General features: G+C 48.0%; 2 protein-coding genes across 4 annotated transcripts in view; one reads left to right on the forward strand and one right to left on the reverse strand.

The window, feature by feature from the left end:
- The window catches only part of THUMPD3 (THUMP domain containing 3), a 350792-nt gene that overhangs the window by 31543 nt on the left and 297353 nt on the right, over positions 1-21896 (reverse strand). The gene's annotated exons all lie outside the window — the stretch shown is intronic.
- The window catches only part of SRGAP3 (SLIT-ROBO Rho GTPase activating protein 3), a 115883-nt gene continuing 102297 nt past the window's right edge, over positions 8311-21896 (forward strand). Inside the window, exon 1 of one of the 3 annotated variants that reach the window (XM_061456001.1) lies at positions 8311-8557. In XM_061456001.1, the coding sequence (XP_061311985.1) occupies positions 8491-8557 (67 nt within the window). In that variant the 5' untranslated portion in view covers positions 8311-8490. The remainder of the gene's footprint in view (positions 8558-21896) is intronic. The other 2 variants (XM_061455999.1, XM_061456000.1) reach the window with 2 other exon arrangements.

Raw genomic sequence — 21896 nt, forward strand, 5'->3', positions numbered from 1 at the left:
GAAGAAAGGCCAGTGAAGTTTGTCTAAGATGACACAAAACATGGACTGCTCTAAAACTGTGGTGATCTCCTGGGAGCAGATAACCAGGGGAGAAGCACAGTCCCCTATGAGCAAAGCATAGGTCAAATCGCATCCAAACTACACATTCGAGTGGAACAAATGATACAGGTTTGTACCGAAGCCTAGAAGGCCATGAGAAGCCAGGCAGGGGTGAGTGGGAGATGGCAACAGCTCAGGATTGTGCTGTGTAATAGAGCTGTTTCTGCCAGAGGTCAGGGTGAGGGAGAAAATAGGGGAAAATGGGGACAGAGAGCAACGACATATCAGGAATGGGGTTGACTGTCTCACAGGAAATATTAGATATTTAGCTTTACTCTGAATTAATAGGAGTATAAATAACAGTATAGTTCTAGCAGCTTCAGATTCAGCAGTGTGTAGAGGAGGGACTAGCCCCAGTGCAAGTCTGGGTCACTGTGGTCTTGTACAAGATTAAATCTAAGGAAGTAGACCATTGGAGCTAACCAGAAATAAGGTTCCTGTTGCTTTTCCCTCAAAGCTGTTACACAAAAGCACTTATTATTTGTGGACTTAAGTGGTACTAGGCAAAGGACTCCAACCTGTCCTATGGACAGGACTTAATTACTTGGATTTCAGATGCACATCTTGCACACCTTGGATATTCATATGTAAGTGGCAGCGTTGTGCAGGTGATGCCCTTCCTACATAGCCTGGCAGAGCAGACCCTTTGGCAGGGAAAGCTGTGAATATTCCTCTCCCAGAGGAAGGATGTGAGTGGGTTTGGAAGCTCCTGTGCGGAAGAAGCGTGTCTTTGAGCCACCTTCCAGCAGTGCCCAACTCCCTGTGCTCCCTCCTGTCAGATGTGCCCTCTCCTTGAAGCAGTGGCTGCGCAGGCACCAGCAGAACCTGCAGAGAAAGGACAGTGCAGCTTTGACCACACAGTCTTGGTAACCTTCCCAAGGAAATAAGAGGTAACAGATCTTTAGCAGGAAACTGCCAGCAAGAGACCTTTCACAACCGCTTAAGCAATGTGTGCCGCAACTTTGGCCTTGCAGAGTTACGTCAGATTCTGAGTGTGACTCAAATGCCTTTTACAGGAGAATTACAGTTACTGGGAAGAACTGCTGTTGCCGCGTTGTTTATCATAATACCTCGCGCTTCCAGTCACAAGTGAATATTCCCATTTCTTACAGTGATTTGAATTATTGACCAGCACAACACTAAATTCTGCTGTTACTACAAAGGCTTAAAAATGGTAACAGCGACAAAGACAGGTATCCAGATGGTATCTCATCTTTTTAGAGTGCTCTTTTTCTTCTCTGAATAGCAATGTCTTCAAAGATACTGAGCTCGTATTTTCTGAAGATAACCTTCTACTTACAACCGAGATGCTGGAAGCCAAACTAAATAAACATAAAAAAGCAAACTTCTGGGATGCTGAAAAGAAACATGTTGGTTTCCAAATTACATCCTCCCATGCAAACTCCTTGGGAGCAAAGAAACCCTATTCTATGACTCCCTCTTTGCTGAGAGTTCCCAGTAAAAACAGGCTCGTTACCCATGGACATTAGTGAAGGTAAACTGCAAATAATCTGGAGAATAGATAGTGGAAGCTGCTTACAGTGGATTTGCTGCCCCAAGTCTTGTTTGGTACTGTTCACAGCAGGGAACTTTTCCAAAAGATTCCCAACACAGCTGTGTTGGCTCAAGGCTGTTGTGGGATACATGGAGAACTCAGCAGCTTTATCACTACAGCTCATGGACAGCATTGCTTCCAGGACTGCTACAGGAGGGGCTCTGGATCAGATCACCTTATCCTTGTGGATCTGCATCAGAAGACCTGCATAGTATAATAGGCCATGGATGGAAGGGACAGCAATTGCTTCTAGTTACCTTATTTTTTACCCCCTTAACAATTAGAGCTTTTCTTTTCTCATCACTCCATGGAGACTGCTCTCTCCCGTGCTGTCTGAAGTGTGCTTTGCCTCTCAAAGATTGTGATGAGGCAGTTACAGGTTTGGGGTATTTTGCTGAGAAGGGCTATTTCCAGTCTCCTGGTGGGAAAGGGGAAGAGAAGGAATCCCCAGGTAGTGCTAGGAGTCAGGAGCCAGTGATGCAGAGCTGAGTGCAGTAGACAGGCTATCAAGATCCTGCTGCAGTTCCACCATGGAATGTGGGCAGAAAGGGGCTACTTTTTCCTAAACCTACTCTCTAGTTTGTTCCTGCAGCTCTGTAGCTGATGAAGGAACCATAGCTGTACCCTCCTAGAGAAAGGGGACGCAATTTTTATCTGAGCATCTCAAATAGTTCAAGAACATCTTAAGCCTTGAAGCCTCCCAGAGTTTTCACATGGAAAACCTAAGGCATACGGAAATCAAGATTTGTGTTTGGATGCAGTTCTTTTGAGTGCAGGATACATTGATATAGCAATGTCAGTGCCCAGTTACAATGCACTTCACTACACACAGATAAAAAAGGGCACAGAGGGACAGCTAGGAATAGTTGCTGTCACCAAGTAGGGGTCTATGGCAACTTCCCAAATAGGTTTCAAAGGGTCCTGCAACACATCAAAGGTGAAAGTCATCCTACTTCCCCAACTCCATCAAACCAAGGCATGGCATAGGGAATTCTATCTGTTGAAGATCTCAGAAAGACCAAGAAAGATCTGGGGTCATGTAGCATGAGCTGCCTTGCTCTGGGATGGGTAGCCAGCAGCAATGCTGCAGCTGTTAATACCTGTGTGAAGTTGTGAAGGGTTTTAACAAACAGCTGGATGTCCTCATCAGTCAAGGCTTGGCTTGCTCATCCAGCCCGTCTCCAGCCTACCTTTTCAATGCCTTACCTAAATGAGAGTTGGTATGGCCAGAGGGTCTGCCTGACTTAGGACAACAGTATGTAAGTATCCCTCTTGGAACAGTATTTGCATATACGTCTAAGGCAACTGGGTGTATGTTAAGCATATCATGAAACTCTTACAGTCTGAGGCTGGAAACAAAGAGTGCAAGACAGCTTCTGCCTAAAGAATTTTCCTTAATTTAGGAATTGCTTTAAGCAAGCATTACCTCTGCTTCCTGAGCACACACAAGGCTATTGCCCTGGAAATAATCTGCATTAGCCTTACTGGAGTGACCACGTTGCCATAGTTACTGTTGGTTTCCCTATATCTCAAGCTTGAAGTATTTATTATGATTAAATCCCATCCCATTCTTCATTGAAAAATTCTGTGTTGAAAGTGTCACAAAGTGAATTATAATGTACTCCTTCCTTTTAAATAGCTGTTTTAAGTAGAAATTCCAGGAATGATCTTAGACATTGATATTTATTAAAGATCATTAATTCATGATTGGATTATTTTTCTTCAGACATTTCTGCTTCTTTATTCTCAGTGATATCTGAATAGCAGAAAATCCTGATGCTATTATATAATTTCAGTATTGTTTGGGTCTTTTCTTTCACCACTACATTATGGACCATTCTGATGGACGATGCTTAACACCCCCAGATGCTTCACTTTGACCTCAGAGGCAGCCACACATGTTGGCACCAATCTGGCAAGAAAATCAAAATCTGTCCTATGACACAGCTTGTTATTAGAAAATGTTGGTACTTGCTCTCCTAACACTTGTGAGGGTTACAGGGAGAAGTAACCTCCATGGGGATTAATCTGTTACAAAATGGCCTGTGCTTCTCTTTTTCTATTCATTTTCTTCTTTGCAGAGAGTGAGCTCTGAATGATAAGTTCCCAACCACAGTGGTCTTTGATGCAAAGGAACACAACAGCATTATCCCTGTGCTTTACAAGCATGTACTTGTCATGTAAGTTAGCTTTCCTTGCTTTGGGAAATTACATATCATAGTTGCACACAACAGTTCTATTCTTGTTCCAGTGGCACCCTCTGTAGAGACCTGATATTCCTGTAGGATCATTCTCTGACACCTCTCAGCTTTCCTTGTCATCCCCTCTCCAGCCTGGTTCCAACTGTAGCCCTGGGCAGCCTTTCTTCCATGAGGCTAACCCCATGCCTGGGTATGACACACAGCATCCCAGCCCCTTCCTGGATTCCCCTGGCAGGGAAGGCAGCTGCGTTCATTGTTCCCAGAAACTCAGGTTTCTGCTCATCCATGGGTAGCACTGGAGCAGCCCTCTGCGGCGTGCGGAGCTTCCAGCAGCATGCGGACCCCAGCAAGCTCAGCAGCTCAGGACTGTCACTTGGCTTGCAGAATGCTTGTCATTATTCTTCTTTCCCACTGGAGTAGTTCTGCCAAAAACTGTGTTTCTATGTAGAGCAAGATTTACTACCAAACTCATGCTTTGGAGCAGCAGATAAACATCTAGTGTGAACGGTGCAGAGGAGCAGCCTGTTAATGGAGAATCTTCTCTGAGGCAGACTGAAGTTTATCTCCCAACCCTTTTGTTTGATAGGTGATTTATTATGGCCAGTAAAATGCTCCATTTTCTCCTTTCTTCAGTTACAACGTCCTATTATTTTCTTGGTTTTGTGCCTGCACCCGGACACCGAGGAATGAGCTCCCAGCCCTGCTCAGCCCTCTCCTCTCGAGGTCTGTCACAGATCTGATTTTCTGGACAGAATCCCTCTCAGTGAAGAATCTTGCCATGTTCCCATTCTGTACCAATTTGTGTTATTTTTCTATTTTCCTTTATCAGAGCCATTAGCAGTTTAACAGACCTCTGATCTCTCTTCCATTTCCCCATGTCAGCTGTTTTACTGCCCACCTCCAAGAATTCCAAACACAACCTAAGCAAAGTTTTGGAGATAAGTTAATCTTCCAGCCACCCCTCTGCATGCAGCATTTTGACTCACTCCTGTCTGCTTTCTGCATCTATTGTACCAAATGATAACGTGTTGTACTGCCAGCTGGCTCATCTGTCCTGTCCCACCAGTCTCTGCGCTGCAGAACTGCTTAGACTAAGCTAAATTGTGTTTCAAAGATATTTTAACACAAAACATTAAGGGTATTGGTGAGTGAAGCAAACAAAACCATAGAGGTAGGGCCAGCACGCTCCCAGCACTGCTGAGCGTGTGCAGCTGGTGGATAGACACATCTCTGGGCACAGATTGGGCACAGCGCCCTGGCTTCCCCATCACACACTAAGAGCTTTCTCCCCCTTGCCCCTTTTCTTCATCTCAGCTCAGCAATTGCTGTTTTCCAGACTTCCTAGTTGTTCTCCACTGAGGTGTCAACACTCCTTCGCTGATGCTTCTCTAATCCCACCCCACCCTCCTTGCTGAGACCAAGGAAGCATGTCCCGCACTCAGATCTGTCCTGCATCCTTTCAGCTCACCCAGGGGATTACTCACGGCCTCTTTCTTTCTCCATTTGTTTTCTCCTGCCACTTTTGTGCTGACTGCACCCAATCCTCCTCCTATCAGATCCTTCATTCTTATCCTTTCTCCCCACTTGTCTTCCATTCAAACGTGCCTGGCTCCGTTGGATCAGGGGTTTGCAGCCTGCACTGCTGCTTTACTGGGTGTGCTGGGGGCTCCCTGTGCCCTTCCCCTCCTGGCTCACCCTTCTACTTCTGCAGCTGCCGATTTGGGGTCCCTGGTTGTCCTGTGGGTCTACACTGGCACAAGGTGAATCCCACAGAGCAGCTTCACCGAATCCCTGCCACTTCATGCCTTGACGGTTGCTTGCTCACCTCCTAGAGAGGTTTGCTTCTGCAGACCCTGGGCTGTTGGAGCATTGCATTGCCCTGCATCATCCATGCAGCACATCTAGCTCTAGAGACCATCACTAACTCTGGCTGCTTCTGCCCCGCCACAAAAGTTGTCCCATGCTCATAGCCACCGTTCCAGCACCCTTTCTTACCCTGGGGTCCCTGTGACCGCCCTCCTCACCCTGTGCCCAGGTTTCTGCCCTCTGGGAAGGGTTCTGAGCTCCTCAGCCCCCACAGGCATTGGGAAGGGATGGCTGCTCAGCCCTGCAGCCCCGAGCCCTGGCACTCCGCAGGGGCTGCCGCTTCCCTAGCAGCTCTTTCTTTGTCTCCCTTCTCTTTGGGTCTTTTTATGGCTGCTGGAAATGCAGAATGCTCTTCTGTCTTGCTTGCTAGGGCTAGGTAAATTATTTGTTTAATAGGCTTGGTTTATTTTTTGTAAGCTGGCAGAATAATTGTGAATCATCAAATCTGCCTGAATTCACTCCACACAAGACACCAACAAAAGGATTCATTGTGCAGCGCAGTAATCGGAGTGTAGCTGGGGCTGGACAGGGGAAACACACAGTGGGCCTGGCTTCCCAAGAGGCTGTGCTCACAGGCATTGCCACATGGGCACTTGTACGTGCGGCTTTGAAAACTCTCTGCTGACAGAAGTGTAAGGGTCTTTTCATGACACAGGCTCCTAAATGATCTTTCTTACTCAAGCAGAAAACCCCTGGAAAAGAGCCTTAAATAGCATAGCTCTTTCTGATGGAATGAGCAGATTTTCCCTGTTTTTTCCCCCTTTTTTTCCTAGTTGGTAACAAAAAATGACAAATCTGCTCAAGTGCAGCCCCTCTCTCAAAACAGCTTCTGGATGAAATCCAAGCACCCTGAACTCCTTAAGGTCAGACCCTTAGTCTGCAAGGTGGGTTTCCCTCTCGCTTCCCAGTCCTCCATGTGTCACACCCCTATCTTGCAAGGGGGTCTGAACTGAACGTTTCTGTCGTTATTTGCAAGGCTCTGTTTCTGCACAAATGGTGCCCACACAGAAGAGATTTCCCAACATGTACACCCCTAATTTAGCTGCCCTGGATGCCAGCTTTCCCAGCCCAGAGAGAGGGGAGGCTGCTCTCATGGGTGCTGGGACTGCCGAGCCAGTGCCTGCCTGGTGAGAGGCTCCCATGGCCCACCCCTCAAGCTGCCTCTTCACTTGTAAATGTGTGCCTTTGGACAGCAGTGTAGTCAGATGCCACTTTGGTTTGCAGTTAATTCTGCCCCCTCAACACTCACAGTTCCAAACCCTGGGGGGGGATGTAGTGCTAGAAAACACACTTTCCAGGGGAGGACTGATGAGAAGCTGAAGCAGTACAGCAGTGCCTGGGGAGGCTGCCCCAAACATGGGGCACTTACAGAGCCCAGCCTTTTGTACTGTGGTTTTTCCAAACAGGATTTTTCCAAAACAAATGTACTTCTGTGATTGACCGAGGGCCAGCACTAATGTAGAGACGGATTACGGAAGGGAGAACGAAGCGCTACCTCCACAAGCCAGCTTACAGACGCACCACAAGGTGATGCTCTGTGTTACCCAAAGCAGGAGTTTCTCTCCTCAAAATGGCCTTTTATGTGTGTGATGGGCCTTCTCCTGGGGCTGGAAAACCAAAACCAAACTTGTGTTTGTCACTCTGAACAACAGGGCTTGCTGTGTTTTGGGACCTGCTGCTTTCCCAATGCAGTTTCAAAAGACAGCACCAGCCAAAAGATATTCCAGCTTGAGCCAAATGGCCTTTGAGTTTAATATGTGCCATAAACCTCTCCCTTGCCACTGTACTCATGTTTATTACTGCTTTTGTGGTGATACACCCATTGTGGCTGGATGTTGGCCTGTAGGTACGGCTTAGACGTGTGGTCATGGGGGCAAGGGGGAGCTGCAAGGGGTGCTGAGGACAAGGGTGCTGTGATGGCGCCCACCCGGGTACCTCAGCTGTCAAATCCACTATACGGGTTAACAGTGTGGTATCTGATACTTCAGCCTCGGAGAGCAGATTCCAGCCCGGTGCCCTGCCGCAGTACGGAAACTGACTCGTCGGCAGGCAGCGTGTGCCGCGGCTGCGAGAGGGCAGCTCCGGCGGGGCTGAAGAACGAGATCCCAGCCCTGCCCTTTGGGAAACGGGGAGATGCAGAGGCCGCAGCAGATCCGTGCGGTGCCGGGGTCAGCGCGGCCGGGCCTCGCCACGGCGGGGAGCACCGCGCCTGGGGGCGGCGCAGGACCGTGTGCGCCGGTTAACGGAGCTGCGGGAACACAGCGGCGGTACGATCCGGGCCCTGCTGACCCGGGACCGGGGCTGAGGATGGGGAGGCGGCAGTTCCCTCCCTGCCTCCCTCCCACGACAGAGCCTTCTGCATCCCCCCTTCCCACCAGCGGCCCCTCCGCCAGGGGCACCGCGCCCACAAGGACCGGTCCCCGCCGGGAGGGACTGGAAGGGGCGCGGGGACGCGCGTCCCGTCCCGCCCCGCCCCGCCCCTTACGGCGGCCCCGCCTCGCCCAGCGCGCAACCTGAGCGCGGGATCGGCAGCAGGGCCCCGCCTCGGCTGGCGGCGGAGCGCGGCTGGGTTCGGCTCGGTGCGGAGGCCGGTGGCGCCGCGGCTCCCGCCGGGCTGTGTGCGGCGCGCTGTGTCCCCGGCACCGCCAATGAAGGCAGCCGCGGGCGGCGGTGGGGCCGCGGGCGGGTGAAGCGGCGGGGCCGGCGGTGCGCGGAGCGGCGGAGCGCGGCGGGGCGGGTGTCCCGGCGGAGCCCGCGCCCCCCCGCAAGATGTCATCGCAGGGCAGGTTCAAGAAGGACAAAGAGATCATCGCCGACTACGAGGCGCAAGTCAAAGGTGCGGAGTGCGGCCGCTGCATTGCGGGGCGGGCGGCGGGGCACGGATGCGGTGCCCGCCTTTGTGTGCGGGGCGGGGCGGGCGGTGGCTGGCCCTGTCTGCGGGGCCTGCACCGCCCTGACCTCCCTGGGCCGGTGCCCCTGGTGCCTTCCCTTCCTCGGGCACCTTCCCGTCGCGCCCGGTTCCGCGGAGGTAGCGGGCACGGCCGGTGCCATCGCCCTGCGGGAAGCTCGGCGTGCGGAGCTCCCGCGGTCGCTGATTGCTGAGCCCTAACCCGAGTCGGCTCCCGGTGAATGGGGAGGGAGGTGCGAGGCTGCGGCCGGCATCCACCTGGGCAGCGCCGGGGCTGCGGGCTGCGCGGCAGCTCGGGAGCGGTAGCGGGAGGGAACCTGCTGATGCCGGTGTCTGCAGAGTGAGCTCTGCCCGGGCCGCCCGGTAGGAAGCACATTGATCTTGCGGGTCTTACGTAAGGAACTTCGCCGCGCATCAGGCCCAGTGACTTCAAGGGACATAATCATTATTATGCAAGTCCCAGCGTTATTGCAGGATGAAGACCTTGGGAAGCAGACCGCCTTGTTAATAAATATTGGAGAAGAACATCATTAGTGGTTGTGTCTGTTGAGACTGCTAAGCATCACCCACCAGGCTCCGGATTAATTTTTGTGACAGTTAGAGTCATTATGGAAAAGTTGGTACTCTCTGAAACATCACAAATGCCTGCAGCCTGGTGAAGGGCCAAGTGTGTCAGAGTGTGTGTGGTCAGACGGGAACGAATCGGTCTGTGTAGCCATCCCTCTACTTCAAAAATGGGAGTTTTAGTATTGGTAGCAAACTGTATGAACTGATATTTTTTGGTAACTTCAGTTTGTAAATCTGTTCCTCATTGCAACAATTCCTCATCCTGTTAGTTGATGGCAATTCCTTTTCCCACTTTCAGCTGAAGGTACTTAACTGCTTACTGAATGCCTTCTCATTGAGTTGCCCCCTTCAAGTCCCTTTGCTGTTATATAAAATTGGCTCCAATCTCCCCTTGGAAGGCTGTTTTATACAGGTACACGATCACCATTTTGTTATGTTCAAGTCTCTGGTTAAGAGAGAGTTAATTAAAAAAATATACAATAGCTTTCCTGCAAGTTAACCCTTGAGTGTGCAAACAGAACAGGTTTCCTGCCTTCTCTAGAGGTCACTTGGCGTGTTGGATCCTGAGCTTGGCTGAATGATGTCTCATCATTTTGAAGAAGTAGCTGCTGAAATGCTACAGTGCAGTGCCAGATGGAGGGATTTGGGGAAGGGGCTGTCTGTTGATTTTGTGCCATTGTTTACTTTCGTGCATTTCAGTCTTTTGTAGTTGGCTTTGAAGAGTGAAGTAGCAGTCACAACATGCTCTGCTCAGTGCCAATTACCTTTCTGCTTGTGTGTAATTTGGGCAAATTGATGTTATTGCACCCAGTAGTTAAGCAGATGAAATATTCTTTTAGCCTGTGGTATTGTTCTGTTTTATGGGAGGGGATTTGCATTTATTCATGGAGCCTGCCCCACGTCTCCATCTTCTTGATGATGTGCTGGGCCACGCAGCTCCTGCTTCTTGGATGCTTGGGGCTGCAGAGGGGTAGCTGGAAGCAGGACAGGGTCTGATCTGTGCCAAAAGCTTTACTGCAGACATTGCCAGTGTTTTTTCTTGTTGTTGTTTGTAACTGGAATATTCATTTGCCATGATCATTCTTGGCCCGACTTCTGTAGCCTCATGGTTTCCATATGTTGGTTAATGCTGGGGCTATGTAGAAGGGTGTTTTATTGCACCACAGCAATCACGTTTTGGGCAGCTGTAACACAGAGTTTGCTAATGGACCAGTAATAATTTCCTTTATACTCTTCTGTACCTAATTATACCTCCAGAAGTGTCTGTTTTCTGGTTTTGGGTACTTGGTCTGTGTTTTCGTGTGAATAAAGGTTAATTCCCATGTGGCTGGGGATTAACTGTGCCTGAAGCTGGGGCAAGGCAAGCAGAGTCAGACCCCAGCATCTGTGTGTGCTGCCTGCTCGCTACCTTTGAGGTGGTGGCAGCTCCATCCCTGAGGAGCATCAGCTCAGCCACAGGACCAAGGTGGTCTTGGGGTGACCTTGGTGAGGTGAAGGGGCTCTGGTGCTCGTGGCTGTGTCTTGACAGCTGTCACCCTCACTGTCACCTCCCTGCAGGGATCAGGGCAGCTCTGACCTTCCTGTGTTGCTAAAATGTTAGAGGACAGTTTAGCAACATCTGAGTCCAGAGGAATTGGCACAGAGGTCTGTCGTGCCCTGTGCTTCATTGCTAAATAGGAGAGGCGAAAGAAAATGTAACTGGGCAGAAATGTTTAGTGATATGTTGGTGGTTGGTGGGGACCCCAGTTGAACTGGCTGCGGAGGACACTCTGCAGAGGGAGTGGGGCTTTTTCTTTGGTTAGTTGTGTACTGCCTGTGCAAATACAACCTGTGTGTCCTTGGTATCAGCAAAACCCGACATGGGGAGAGTTCGTCATCATCTAGACCTTCTTCTGAGGCTGTGACAGTGACCATAAACACCCACCTCCACTTCTGCTCCCCTTCTGTGAAGCTTAGTCTCTCTTGGCTTGACCTAGGGATTTCATGTAGGCCACCTCATTATCCAAATACCCCATTTATTTCCTTCAGGGATTTAGTTGTTATCCTATTCATATCTAAATTTGTGCTAACCTATTGGAGACAGTTACCCAAATCTCCAGAGAAAGACTAAAATGGAAAAGAAATAGGGAGAAAGAAAAGGGGGAGTGGTGGCAAGTGAGACTAACAAAGAAAATGTTGCCAAGGAATACCTGAAGTAGGAAGATGATAGATGAAAATGTGAAGAAGTGGTGTCTTGTTACAGAGGGTGGGTTTGAAATCTGACTGCAGTACAGGGATGGACCCATGGTGTGGTCAAGAAGATAGCAGGGAGAAAGCTGGAAAACCCTGGATGTGAACTCCAGGGAACACGTTGGCATGGGCGGAAGAGTAATTCACAGCAGAGGTGTGTTTAAAATGCTTTTAAAAGATGGATGTTGGAGGTGACTGGAAGCGTTCAGGGTGCTGGCCAGACTGATCCACTGGGCAGCTGGGAAGGCGTGAGGTGTCTGCGCCTGAGGCTCTCACAAAGCAGTAACCAATGTGCAGTGCCTGAAATGCATAAACACCCTCACTTGCCCAGGTATTACTAGAGAGTTACTCACAAACAGCTGGGAATAATGTGGTGATGGTAGGGAGGAGAAATAAAGTGTTGCTTACGCTTGGTCTGTAGGAAGGTTTTGCTGAAAGCCCTCTTGCCCAGGCTGTTGGGAATAGAGCAAAGGCCCTGGATGGTTCAGGGGCAGCCTGTCAATAACTGAGCCCTGCCCCGACCTCCTGTGCTCCAGGGTGCTGCACCCTCAGTTAAAAAAATCGATGAGCCCACACTTTGTGGGGGGTGCATGATTGGCGTAAGTGGAGTTTAACTGGTGAGTAATCTTTGTGCACAGGGGTGATCTGTCAGCCGTAACAGCTCTATCTTATTCCCTCCCTGGAGAATTGTGCCTGCTTTTCTCATGGTGGGAAGGAGTTGTCCTGGAAATGCTTTGAAGAGATAAAGGGTGTGTGCTGCGTGTGCGCAGGGCTGAGTGCGTGCTGCTGCTGCACACCCTCTTGCTGGATGTTGCAGAGGGCTGGGGGGGCTAATAGCTGGGGCATAGCTACACACTGTTGGTGGTGGTACAGGGTGCCTGAGGCTTTGGGTCGGTGCTGCTCCCACTCTGTTTCTAGGAGTGGAAATACCGAATCATTGCTGCCCGTGGCTGCTGCAGGCTGGCTGTCCTTGCGGCAATCCGCAGTGTTTGCCATCTGCCTGTGCATGGAGACCTCTCTCTTTCACCCCTCCTGAACACACGCATCGCTGACAGGCACCGTCCCATGGTGTGGTCTCTCCTGTCAGTTATCACACTGTGGGTCCGTCCTTGCCTTCTGCTTCTCATCTGCATCCTTCTTTAGCTGCCAGCAGAGAGTTGTCCCCAGGATTGCCAGCAGATGCTTGCTTGATGGTACCAGAAAGAAAATATTAAGGACACATTTTAGGAGGCAGGTTTTCTTATTTGTCTGTCTGAGGTTTGCAGACAGGAATGGTCGCATTAAAAATAAATGGCCACAAAGATGTGGCTGCGTATTTACAACTGCCACTTTAAAGCTACTTGTGGAATACAGAATACAGTAGATCCTTGGATGTACGATTTAAAGCGAATGTTTTCAGACATGCAATTTTAATTGGTTTATCTGGCCAGAAAAATAAACAAATGTCTTTTCCTCATTACTGTCAGGTGCATGACTTGATGCTTTAATGCACTAAAGCTAACCAATGTTAATTATGTAGATGCAGCCATCCAAGGGTCGAGGTTGTAAATCTTGCAGAAAATTGGGCATCATGTTAGTTGGCTGTTTAATTTCATATTGCTTCCTGAAGCTTTTCTTTAGCTCTGGCAAAAGCCGGGTCATTGTATGATCTGTTTGGTTATTGTTGGCAGGAAGACTGCTGTGAGTCAGTGGCATCTTTTGCTGTCAGATGGCTGGCTGGTGAAAAGCATCCCTGGTGATCTTAAAGACAGTAGTCTTTAAATGGTGCACCTGGCTGCATAGCGATGAAGGGATGATTTCTTGCACTTCTAGGACTCTTAGTTGCTGTGTAAATTGATAATAGAATTACAGTTTTGATGGATTTAGCATATAAAACCATTAAAAAGGCTTGCAAACCTGGGGCCACAGAAAAGTAATGTGTGCTTACATTGATTTGTCATTAGTTTTTAGCTTCATTTTACTTTTTCTATTGCAGTAGCTGCATTCCTTCTTTTATGTCTGTTATCAACTGCTGCCTATTCCTCTCTTTCCACTTAGCTCAGAAATTCTTGGGATAATTCCCATACCAAATTATTTTCTGGGATTATGGCTTGCTCAGGAGGGAAGCAGGGCTCCCAATTGGAAGAGGCATCAAGGCTTGAAACTTGACAGCCCATTTAATAAAATGGTTCTGTGCAAAAGAGAAGTTCCACCTTTTTGGGAAACTGCTAAATATTAATCACGGAAAGGGATATAAAATTTCCATTGACTTAATTGTTTTGCTTAGCAAAATGTGGGGAAGTGTGACCTGAGGGCCAGCTGGCATGTCTTGGTGTAGCTGTCGGCATCAGTGGAGTCATTGGCAACAGATAGCAGAATAGATGAATCTGATCTAGTTTCTGCTGTGAGACTTCAGAGTAACTGCTCAGCACTGCTCCTTGTTCAGTTGATTCCCATGGTGATTTACTTGTTGCTATCTTCCTGTTATCTGTTGTGTTTCCTCAGTGGTGTCTGATAGTGTGGTCCTGGTTTTACATGAGACCTCAATGTGCAGGGACAGCCATATGCAAAGAATAGCAGAAAGTATGTATGTGATTCATAATAAAGATGAATTGGCAGTCTCTAATGGAAACAAATTGAATCTATTAGAGATGTTTCCTGCAAAGCTAACGTCCTGAGTGCTTTGATGGAGGCTGGGATGGTTCAACTGAAGCCAGCAGGCTCCTGCATGCAGCCAGCCATCAGTGGTTCTGTTCAGTTGCTGGTGGGATCGACCCTCCTAAAATGCCTTGGATTTGGGCCTCCTCTGTGGTCAGTGGGAAGGAGGAGCTGCCAGCTTGTGGTGACTGGTCAGAGATGTGTGTGCATGTGTGCTTGGATTCCTTGCTGTGGGTCAGACACAGCTGATGTGTGACCTGATGCTCTCAGCATCAGCTCTGTGTGGGTGCAGCACCAGGCACTGCCTCACCAGAGCCGGGCAGTTGGCCTCGTGGTGCTGGTGCAGGAGATTGAACTGGAGAGTGCCAAGGCACTGCGGTTGCTATTGCTTGTCTTTGGCCACTATTTGTCAATCTACCCTTTTCCCTGGTAACAGTAAAAACCTCTTACAACACTTACTCATGGCCTGTAGCTAGTCCTGGTTCCAGGTGAAGAGTTTTAAGGGCCCTAAGAGTGCAGCACTAAATGTGCTTCAGGTGCTTAACAGATATTTATAAGCCTCTGAAAGGTGTAGTATTTTAAGTTCTGCGCACACAGTTTCAGCACCTGTCAGGAGCAGGATTTACTCTCTCCTTCTACTGGCCCATTGAAGGTGGGGGGAAACCTTCCCCCTTGAGCTCTTAAGTTTTCTCTTTGCCTGAATTTGGCTTTGTTTCAGTAGCTGTTAAGCCACCACCCATGGCAGCAACAGCAGTCACCTCCTGAAATGCATTTACTGACTTTGGAGGCATCTGTACTCCTGACAGGCAGCTGGTGATGGAGCAGTTCAAGCCCGTAATGCCTGGCATCAGGCTCAAGGCAGGAGAGGGGCACAGCAGCGTGCACAGTTGTGTTCTTCATGGCACTTTCCAGTGAAGCTACCATGAGGTAATCTCCCTTTCTTACAACCTGGGTGGCTTTTTAATCCAGAAAGTTGATTTAATCCCATGAGGCTTTTGCTGAGCTGCCAGCAAACCTTCCTCTTTAGAAAGATGAGTATTTCTTACTAACAGCTATTGTGTTGTGCCCCACCTCTGTATTTTATTGGTGTGTATCATAGCAGCAAGGGAGGACCCAGAAACAAGTAAACAGCATGAACCCACACAGTGACAGTGGTAATAAAGGTTTGTACTTGTCACTGATGACCTCCTTAGGGCTTCCAGTCCTCTCCTGGTGTTCCTGCTTTGTGCCTGCGGTTGTTCCATGTACTTTAAGTTGTTCACATCTCCAAGAGCCTGCTTGTAAGGTTTTCTCTGAAAACCTGGCCTGAGATGACTCTATTTTGGTGTCTCTCCTCTGGAAGACAACTGCAGTGCTTTGGGAAGAGGCAGCTCCTGAACAGCTTATTGCAACATACAGTTTTAAGAGAGGAAGTGGAGTATTGACATTGAACTGAGGGAGTTTATGTAGTTGTTGTCAGCTTCCCTGGGCTGGGGTGGAGTTGGTGTGATAGTGCTGATGTGTTTCTCACTGCCACGATGCTGTGGGATTGCGTAGTGACAGTGAGCGGTCAGCAGCTTGGTTCAGAGTTGATGTGAAAAATGGCACTGTCGATAGCACAGCAGCCCTCGCATGCCAGGCTGGGGAATATACAGCCTTTTATTTGTCCCAGTGTTGTCATTACTCATCAATGAGGAGGCAGCTGTTAGGATCCTGTCCATGGCAGGGAGGGAAGAGGTTTTAAATCATCCTCTTTGTTTTAAATCATCCCTTTTGTGTTAACTCGTTCTCTTTGTTTTAAATCTTCCCCTTTGTTTTAAAAACAAAGATATGCAAAAAAGGTGTGGTGGGCTAATTCCAGAGTGGAAACTGGTGCTTCTGGCCCAGCCCTGGCCTCTTCTAGAAGGTGGGTCCCCAGATTTAGCTCTGAGGGGAACAGCAGTGCCTCATGGCTTGTGCTCATGTTCTTGTTCGAATGTGGCCTTGGAGTGGTGTGTCTGTACTGGTCTGAGTTCCCAGTTTGGAAACCCCTGGCCTGGGAGCGATGGGAGGGATCAGGGAGATGGAAACTGCGTGAAGGCTACATCTGTGAGGTTCTCTTGCTTACCCATCTTGGGCTGCTGAGCTGCCTTATACAGTGTGCCTTCCAGAATGACAGAGCTGTTTGCTAGCTTTACTGATGTCCTTTCCTGACCGCTGAAGCCCAGCTGACATTCAGGGGGAGGTTCTCCATGAAGATTTCTGGTGCTGCAGGCTGCTAGTCTGGCAGTGGGAGGGTTTGGGAAAGCTACGGGCCCCTCTGTGTCCAACAGCTCAGAGAAGAATTTGCGTTAGTGTCTATCGCTCTTTTCCTTCAGAACTGAAGAGTAGCTTTGAAGAAGGGGAAGAAAAAAGGTTTTACTTTCCTTTCTCACCGAGGCCTTTGGGAGGAACAGTCGTGTGGCAAGGGATTGCAGTCACTCTAATGCATCTTGCTTCTCAAAGTCGCTCTGTAAAATATTGCTCTGTCTTGTAGCAACAGCAGGTGTGCAGGAAAGCTCAGTAATCTGTTAGAATGACTGTGGAGTTAAATTGTCCACAGCTTCTTGCTTGTGTCTCTATCAGACAGATAGGGAAAGAGGTTGCTCCTTAGTTGAGCATCCCTGTTTTTTTTAGCTCTGTCTCTCCAGGACTCTGAGCCTCAGTGGCGTGTCTGTGAATTAGAGAAGAGGGGATGCTGCTCTTTGGGCGACTGCTAATCCTGCTGCTCTTGGGAATGCCTGGGGCTATGGCTTTAGGGCAAGGATTTCATCCATATGGCTCTTGCTTCGGTTATTATCCGGATAGCAAAGCTACCTCTAGTGATTAGGTGAGACTCAGTGGTGTTTTACTGGATGGCTTGCATTGTGAGAGTAAATATTTGAAAATGAAAGTGGGATACAAAGCTGTAACTGACCAGAGATCAGGAGACAGAGGTCTGGCTTCAGTGATTCCCATTAAGGGAGAAGGGAGCCAGGTTTTTTCCACTGCCTTTCTCCATCTGTTGGACCAAATTCAGCTCTGAACTCCAACTTTGTTGAACACTGTCACGCACTGAAAGCCCACAACAGAAATCCCTGTCAGGGACCTTATGAAACAGTAGCTTCCCTTTCACCGTGGAAGAGCCCCAAAGATTGTTTTCCTTTTAGATGTTATAGCATCGATTAACTTTATTTTGTTTGGATTGTTGTCTGTGGTCTTGAGGCTGGTCTGTGGTGTGGTTAGAGCCTGAGGCGATGGTCTGCTACATGGAACATCTGGTTTAGAGAAGACCTCCGGAGCAGGTTTCTTAGCTCAAGATCACCAGTTAGATAATGTTAGGTTGCTGGCCTTGTGTGTATCCAGCATATCTCTCTGTCAAATGCACTGGTTAATCAATAATTGTTTCATGGGAGTAAAGCCCCTTGCTGTGGAATGAAAATGCTTCCCCACTGCCCGAGGTGACTAGAATTCCTCCTTAAAACACAGTGGAAGGTGACATACTCAGATCAACTAAATGCTTTTCAGGAAAGCTTCTGTGTCAGTGTAGAGTCTGCCAGCGGCTGAGATCTGAGAGAACTCCCAGCAGTGAGTTATTCTTTATGTTGATGGTGATGTTCAAAGCTTCTGGGTCAGACAAGGCTCTACTGCAATAGGTGGGACTTTCTGTCCAGTGTTAGTGATCTAATGGCTTTAAGCAAACTAGGTTTTGGGTAGCAGCCTGCGTCCCCCCGCTTTTCTATTTACTTCATGGAAATTAAACTGATGCTATAATTTAATCACAGATTACAGAAGAACTCTTAAGAGAGTAAGAACTAGAGATCAAACTGTATGGCAGTCTAAAGCTTTTGTGTTGGCAAAGGCTCTAGAGACAGTTCAAGGTTTTCTTTGCGTGAAAAAAGGTTAATTGATATTTGGGAAGAGCCTGAATGATGTTTCAATCAAGACAGCTTGTTAGTGTGTGAAATCTTAAAGGTACAGGCTTTGATCTGTCATTTGACGGTATTGGCAGTGTGGCAGGATTAAAGCTGCAAGAGAGCTTGAAGATCAGAGTTGCATCGTTAGGCAGTGATGATCAGGAGGCGAAGCCTTGCGCAGGCAAGTCCAGTTTGGGATTTAGTCATGGAGTGGGAGCATAATGTGAAACAGGGGGCTGTGTGTAGCCTAGGACAAGATGGAAACAGTGCTATTGACCTTGTTGCAAGCTGCTTTGTGTCCTTAGTGGAAAGTGATACACTAAAGCTGTTTGGGAGTTATCAGAAGACACTGTGTTGAGCTGGTCAGTTAGGGAAGGAAGAAATACTGTCTCCAAGATTACCCTGCCATAAGCAGAGAGTATGTTTAGCTTTTTCTTAACTCCCCCCTCCCCATCTCTGTTCTTGTTTGCCCTCAAAAGCTGATTAGTTACTCCAGATTTACCCTGATGTTGCAGCAGGTGACCTGTGGTTGTTGTGAAGTTGTGTCTGCAGACCTTGTGAGCCAGACTGTGGACTACTAACCAGCAGTGACCTCCACTGGAAGGAGATAAGCTGCTGGTTGATGAAGAAGTTTTAGGCCTTCTTAGAAAACGTTATTGTAGGTTTTCGCTCCTCTGTTGCTTGGGACGATGTGCTAACTCCCTCGAAAGGACAGCGTGCACTAAATGACCATTAAGGAGTGGGAAAGTTCTGCTCTGGCCAAAAGATAGTTTTGTTTGAAAACAAGACTCTGCTGCTGTTGAGCACGGCACTGAGGGAAGGCCCTCTTGAATGGGTGAGATCTTCCATCGACTTTGGTGTGTAGTGCTTCATGCCTCTGAGATAATGTGCTAAAGTCCCTGCTTGCATGAGGAATCCCACAATGTATGTTGCAAGGTTAGAAAAGAGTCACAGTGAATCCTTCACCTTGCTTTTCATACCACAGTGACTGAAGCCTGTCTGTATTCACCCCTCTGAAACCAGCAGTGGTGGGACATCTGGCAAAGGCTCCTCCTTTGGTATGTCTCTTACTGTGGATAAAAGACCTGTTGGTTGTCACACTGAGTTACTTCAGCAGTGATGTAGTGTGCAAGAGGATGCTAACTACTTTGATAGGAAGTTATTTGCACATGATTGCTTAGTAGGGTTACACTTACCAAGTACAGGCTGGAATATCATGATGTGTTTTTGTTTTGCAGTGTTTCCTGATGATTGTTTCTTGTTGGAGATGGGCACATTTTCAAAAGGGCTGAGTACTTTTACAGTCAATACTATGTACAGTTAAGCATGCTGAGGTCAGCACAATCGAATATCGTGCCTCAGGGTGGAATGTGATTGCTAGAGAGATCAGAAACCAATTTCTATCCCCATGTAGAGCATTACACAATTGGCTGGATACATTATAGTTTCCCTTGCAGCATCAAAGCAGTGTTCAAAATGCTGGGTTAGGTAACTCTGGCATTTCTGTAAATACCCATATAATGGTTTCAAACTGTTTGAAATGATTTTATTTTCCCAGTGTTTCCAGAGGCAGGCAGGAACGTTCTGCCTGTTTGGCTGGCAGGGTGATGCAGAGGCATGGAGGCAAGAGGGCAGTAGTTAGGAGCAGGAACAAAAGTCAAGTGCTTGAACTCTGCATCTCACATGAGGACCAGAAACTGCTTTGGTTGGACATGTCCTCTGTGCTGCCACAGCGATTGGGTAGCATGTGTGCTGTGCAGTTCCCCTCTGTTTGAAGCCTCCTTGTGTTGTGAGGTCTGAAAAGCTGTGTGATCGGCTGATCTATGGTGATAAGTGTGGTCGAGGTCCCTGGCCACCTCCTGCCTGTTTGCTCAACTCAACTGCCGCTTCCTGTTTTCAAGTGAGGATGTCTGCTCCTCAGGGCAGGATGATGTCTTCCTCTGTCTGTGATGCAGAAATAGGTGGATCTTCACCACCATGGTACATATAACGCATGACTTCACGTTTTGAAGATGTACTGTGGCTCCCAGAGAAAGCAAGATTGCATCCAGCATGGGTAGGAAAATGTGAGTTATTGAGGTGTTGTACAGAAATACTGTAACTTGGGACAGCTGCCCTTGCTCTGTGATGGAAACCAGTTCGTTTCACACCTTAGGGGAACTGATCTGTCTTAGGGCTAGGACTGAGTATGTGCATCAGCCAGAGTGAGATGGAGAAGACAAGACTTACTGCACAGGTCATTCTGCAGCAAACTGCTTGTAAGCACACTGTGAAGGCGTGAAGATGTTGAACATGCAGTGTTGCACACAGAGGAAACGGAAAGACTGACATCTCAGTCGGAGCTCTCTGAAATGGCTGCAGCAGTCAGATACAGAAACTCTGCAAGATTAACCTCTTGCTATGCCAGATTTTCCTTAAACCATTTGTCCTTTTAGTTTCCACTAAATACACTAAATGTTTTGTAGGGACTTTTGTTTTGCCTTGTTCTTTTTTACCACTCAAGTGAATGGGACTTCGACTGTTGTAATACATGAAACTGGAAATCAGGATCTCCACTGTAATTGTATTTTTTGGATAGTTCAAGAAGAACCCGAGGAGATATGGCAACAAACCAAGCAAAAATAAATAGCAGCATTGAACCAGTTTTAACTTGGACTATGTCAAGTGAGTTGGGAAGCAAAAGGTTCTTCCAAAGCAATTTTGTTTCTTTTAATATCCTTGCATGATGTCATGCTGAGTGATTCACTTCTTAAAAGCAGTTTTTCCTGCACAGTGCTTCTATGCTCTTGACCTATTCTTGCTAAAACCCCTAAAGAAACGGTAACTAAAGATACTGTAAGTGAAAATGTCATACTATAAACCCTTGAAAGTGAAACCATAACAAAAAGAGTTCTCCTGTAGTCATTGTTCTTGCAGGATGGCAGTTTGAGATACACTGTTGGAATAACAATGATCCGTTTCATATAAGAGGTCAGCTCAGAACTAAGGGTGAGTGGGAAGAAGAGGAGAAAAGAAATGCTCGTTGTTTACCTCTCCTAATCATACAACATGTTCTGGTACATCTCATGGGTTGTGCTGTTGGTGTGGTTGCCGCCTGCTTTACAAACACTTCTTTTTGTGTGTGATGAGAAGACATCCGTGTCAGATGGGAGATGAGCATGTAGCAGATGGTGTACTTCTCCTGAGGCACCAGCTGGAAGGAGATAATTTTGCAGGTCACAAAGCCAGAGAATAACTTCTTCAGAATGAAACTTGCATTGGGGATTAAAATTGAATATTCAAGAAAATACCTTCAGGAACCTTTCTTGGAAGCTACTTCACAGAGCTAGATATGAATGTTTGTTTGCTGTTTTCTGTTTCCAGACCCAAACGTGCTCCCAGTCCCCTCAGAAGGTGTAACATCAGGGCTGTGACAGCTTGTGGCAAATGTCCCTTTTTACTCTATAACCGATGCAGAGTGTCCAGCTAGCTGTGCATCTTACTGCATCCAAACGCATCGCAGCTCTGGGTGCTGTGCACTGTGGAAACGTGGGGAGCAGCTTGCCTGGGGTATCTCCTTGATGTTGGAGGGAGCAGCAGGTACCCAGGTCTGCAGTTCTGACTCCTGCACCAGGCTTGAGAGCGGATTGGTGCTGGGGCTTTGAGTGGTGAGGCTTCTTCTCTCCAAAGCTTCTTCATCTGGAGAATGGGGTTAACAATGTTTTCTCTCAGTGGGTGGCATCTGAGATATTTCATAAGGAGGGGTAGTGGTTTGCAGGTTCAAGACAGTGTATTAAAGATGATCACACCAGCAGAACTGGTTCTTTGGTCTGAATATGGTGAAATGGGCCCCTTGTTTATTAGCTGTAGGATGTTGTCATTGCGGAGGCAGTCCAGCTGCTCTGGACTGCAGTTAGTTTGCACAGAGCTTCGGTGGTAAGCTCCACATGAGAGTGGTGGTT

This window comes from Pezoporus flaviventris, unplaced genomic scaffold (assembly GCF_033815535.1).
Source record: "Pezoporus flaviventris isolate CSIRO_AGI_PZ_B2104156 unplaced genomic scaffold, CSIRO_AGI_Pfla_v1 ptg000021l, whole genome shotgun sequence".
Taxonomy (NCBI): Eukaryota; Metazoa; Chordata; class Aves; order Psittaciformes; family Psittacidae; genus Pezoporus; species Pezoporus flaviventris.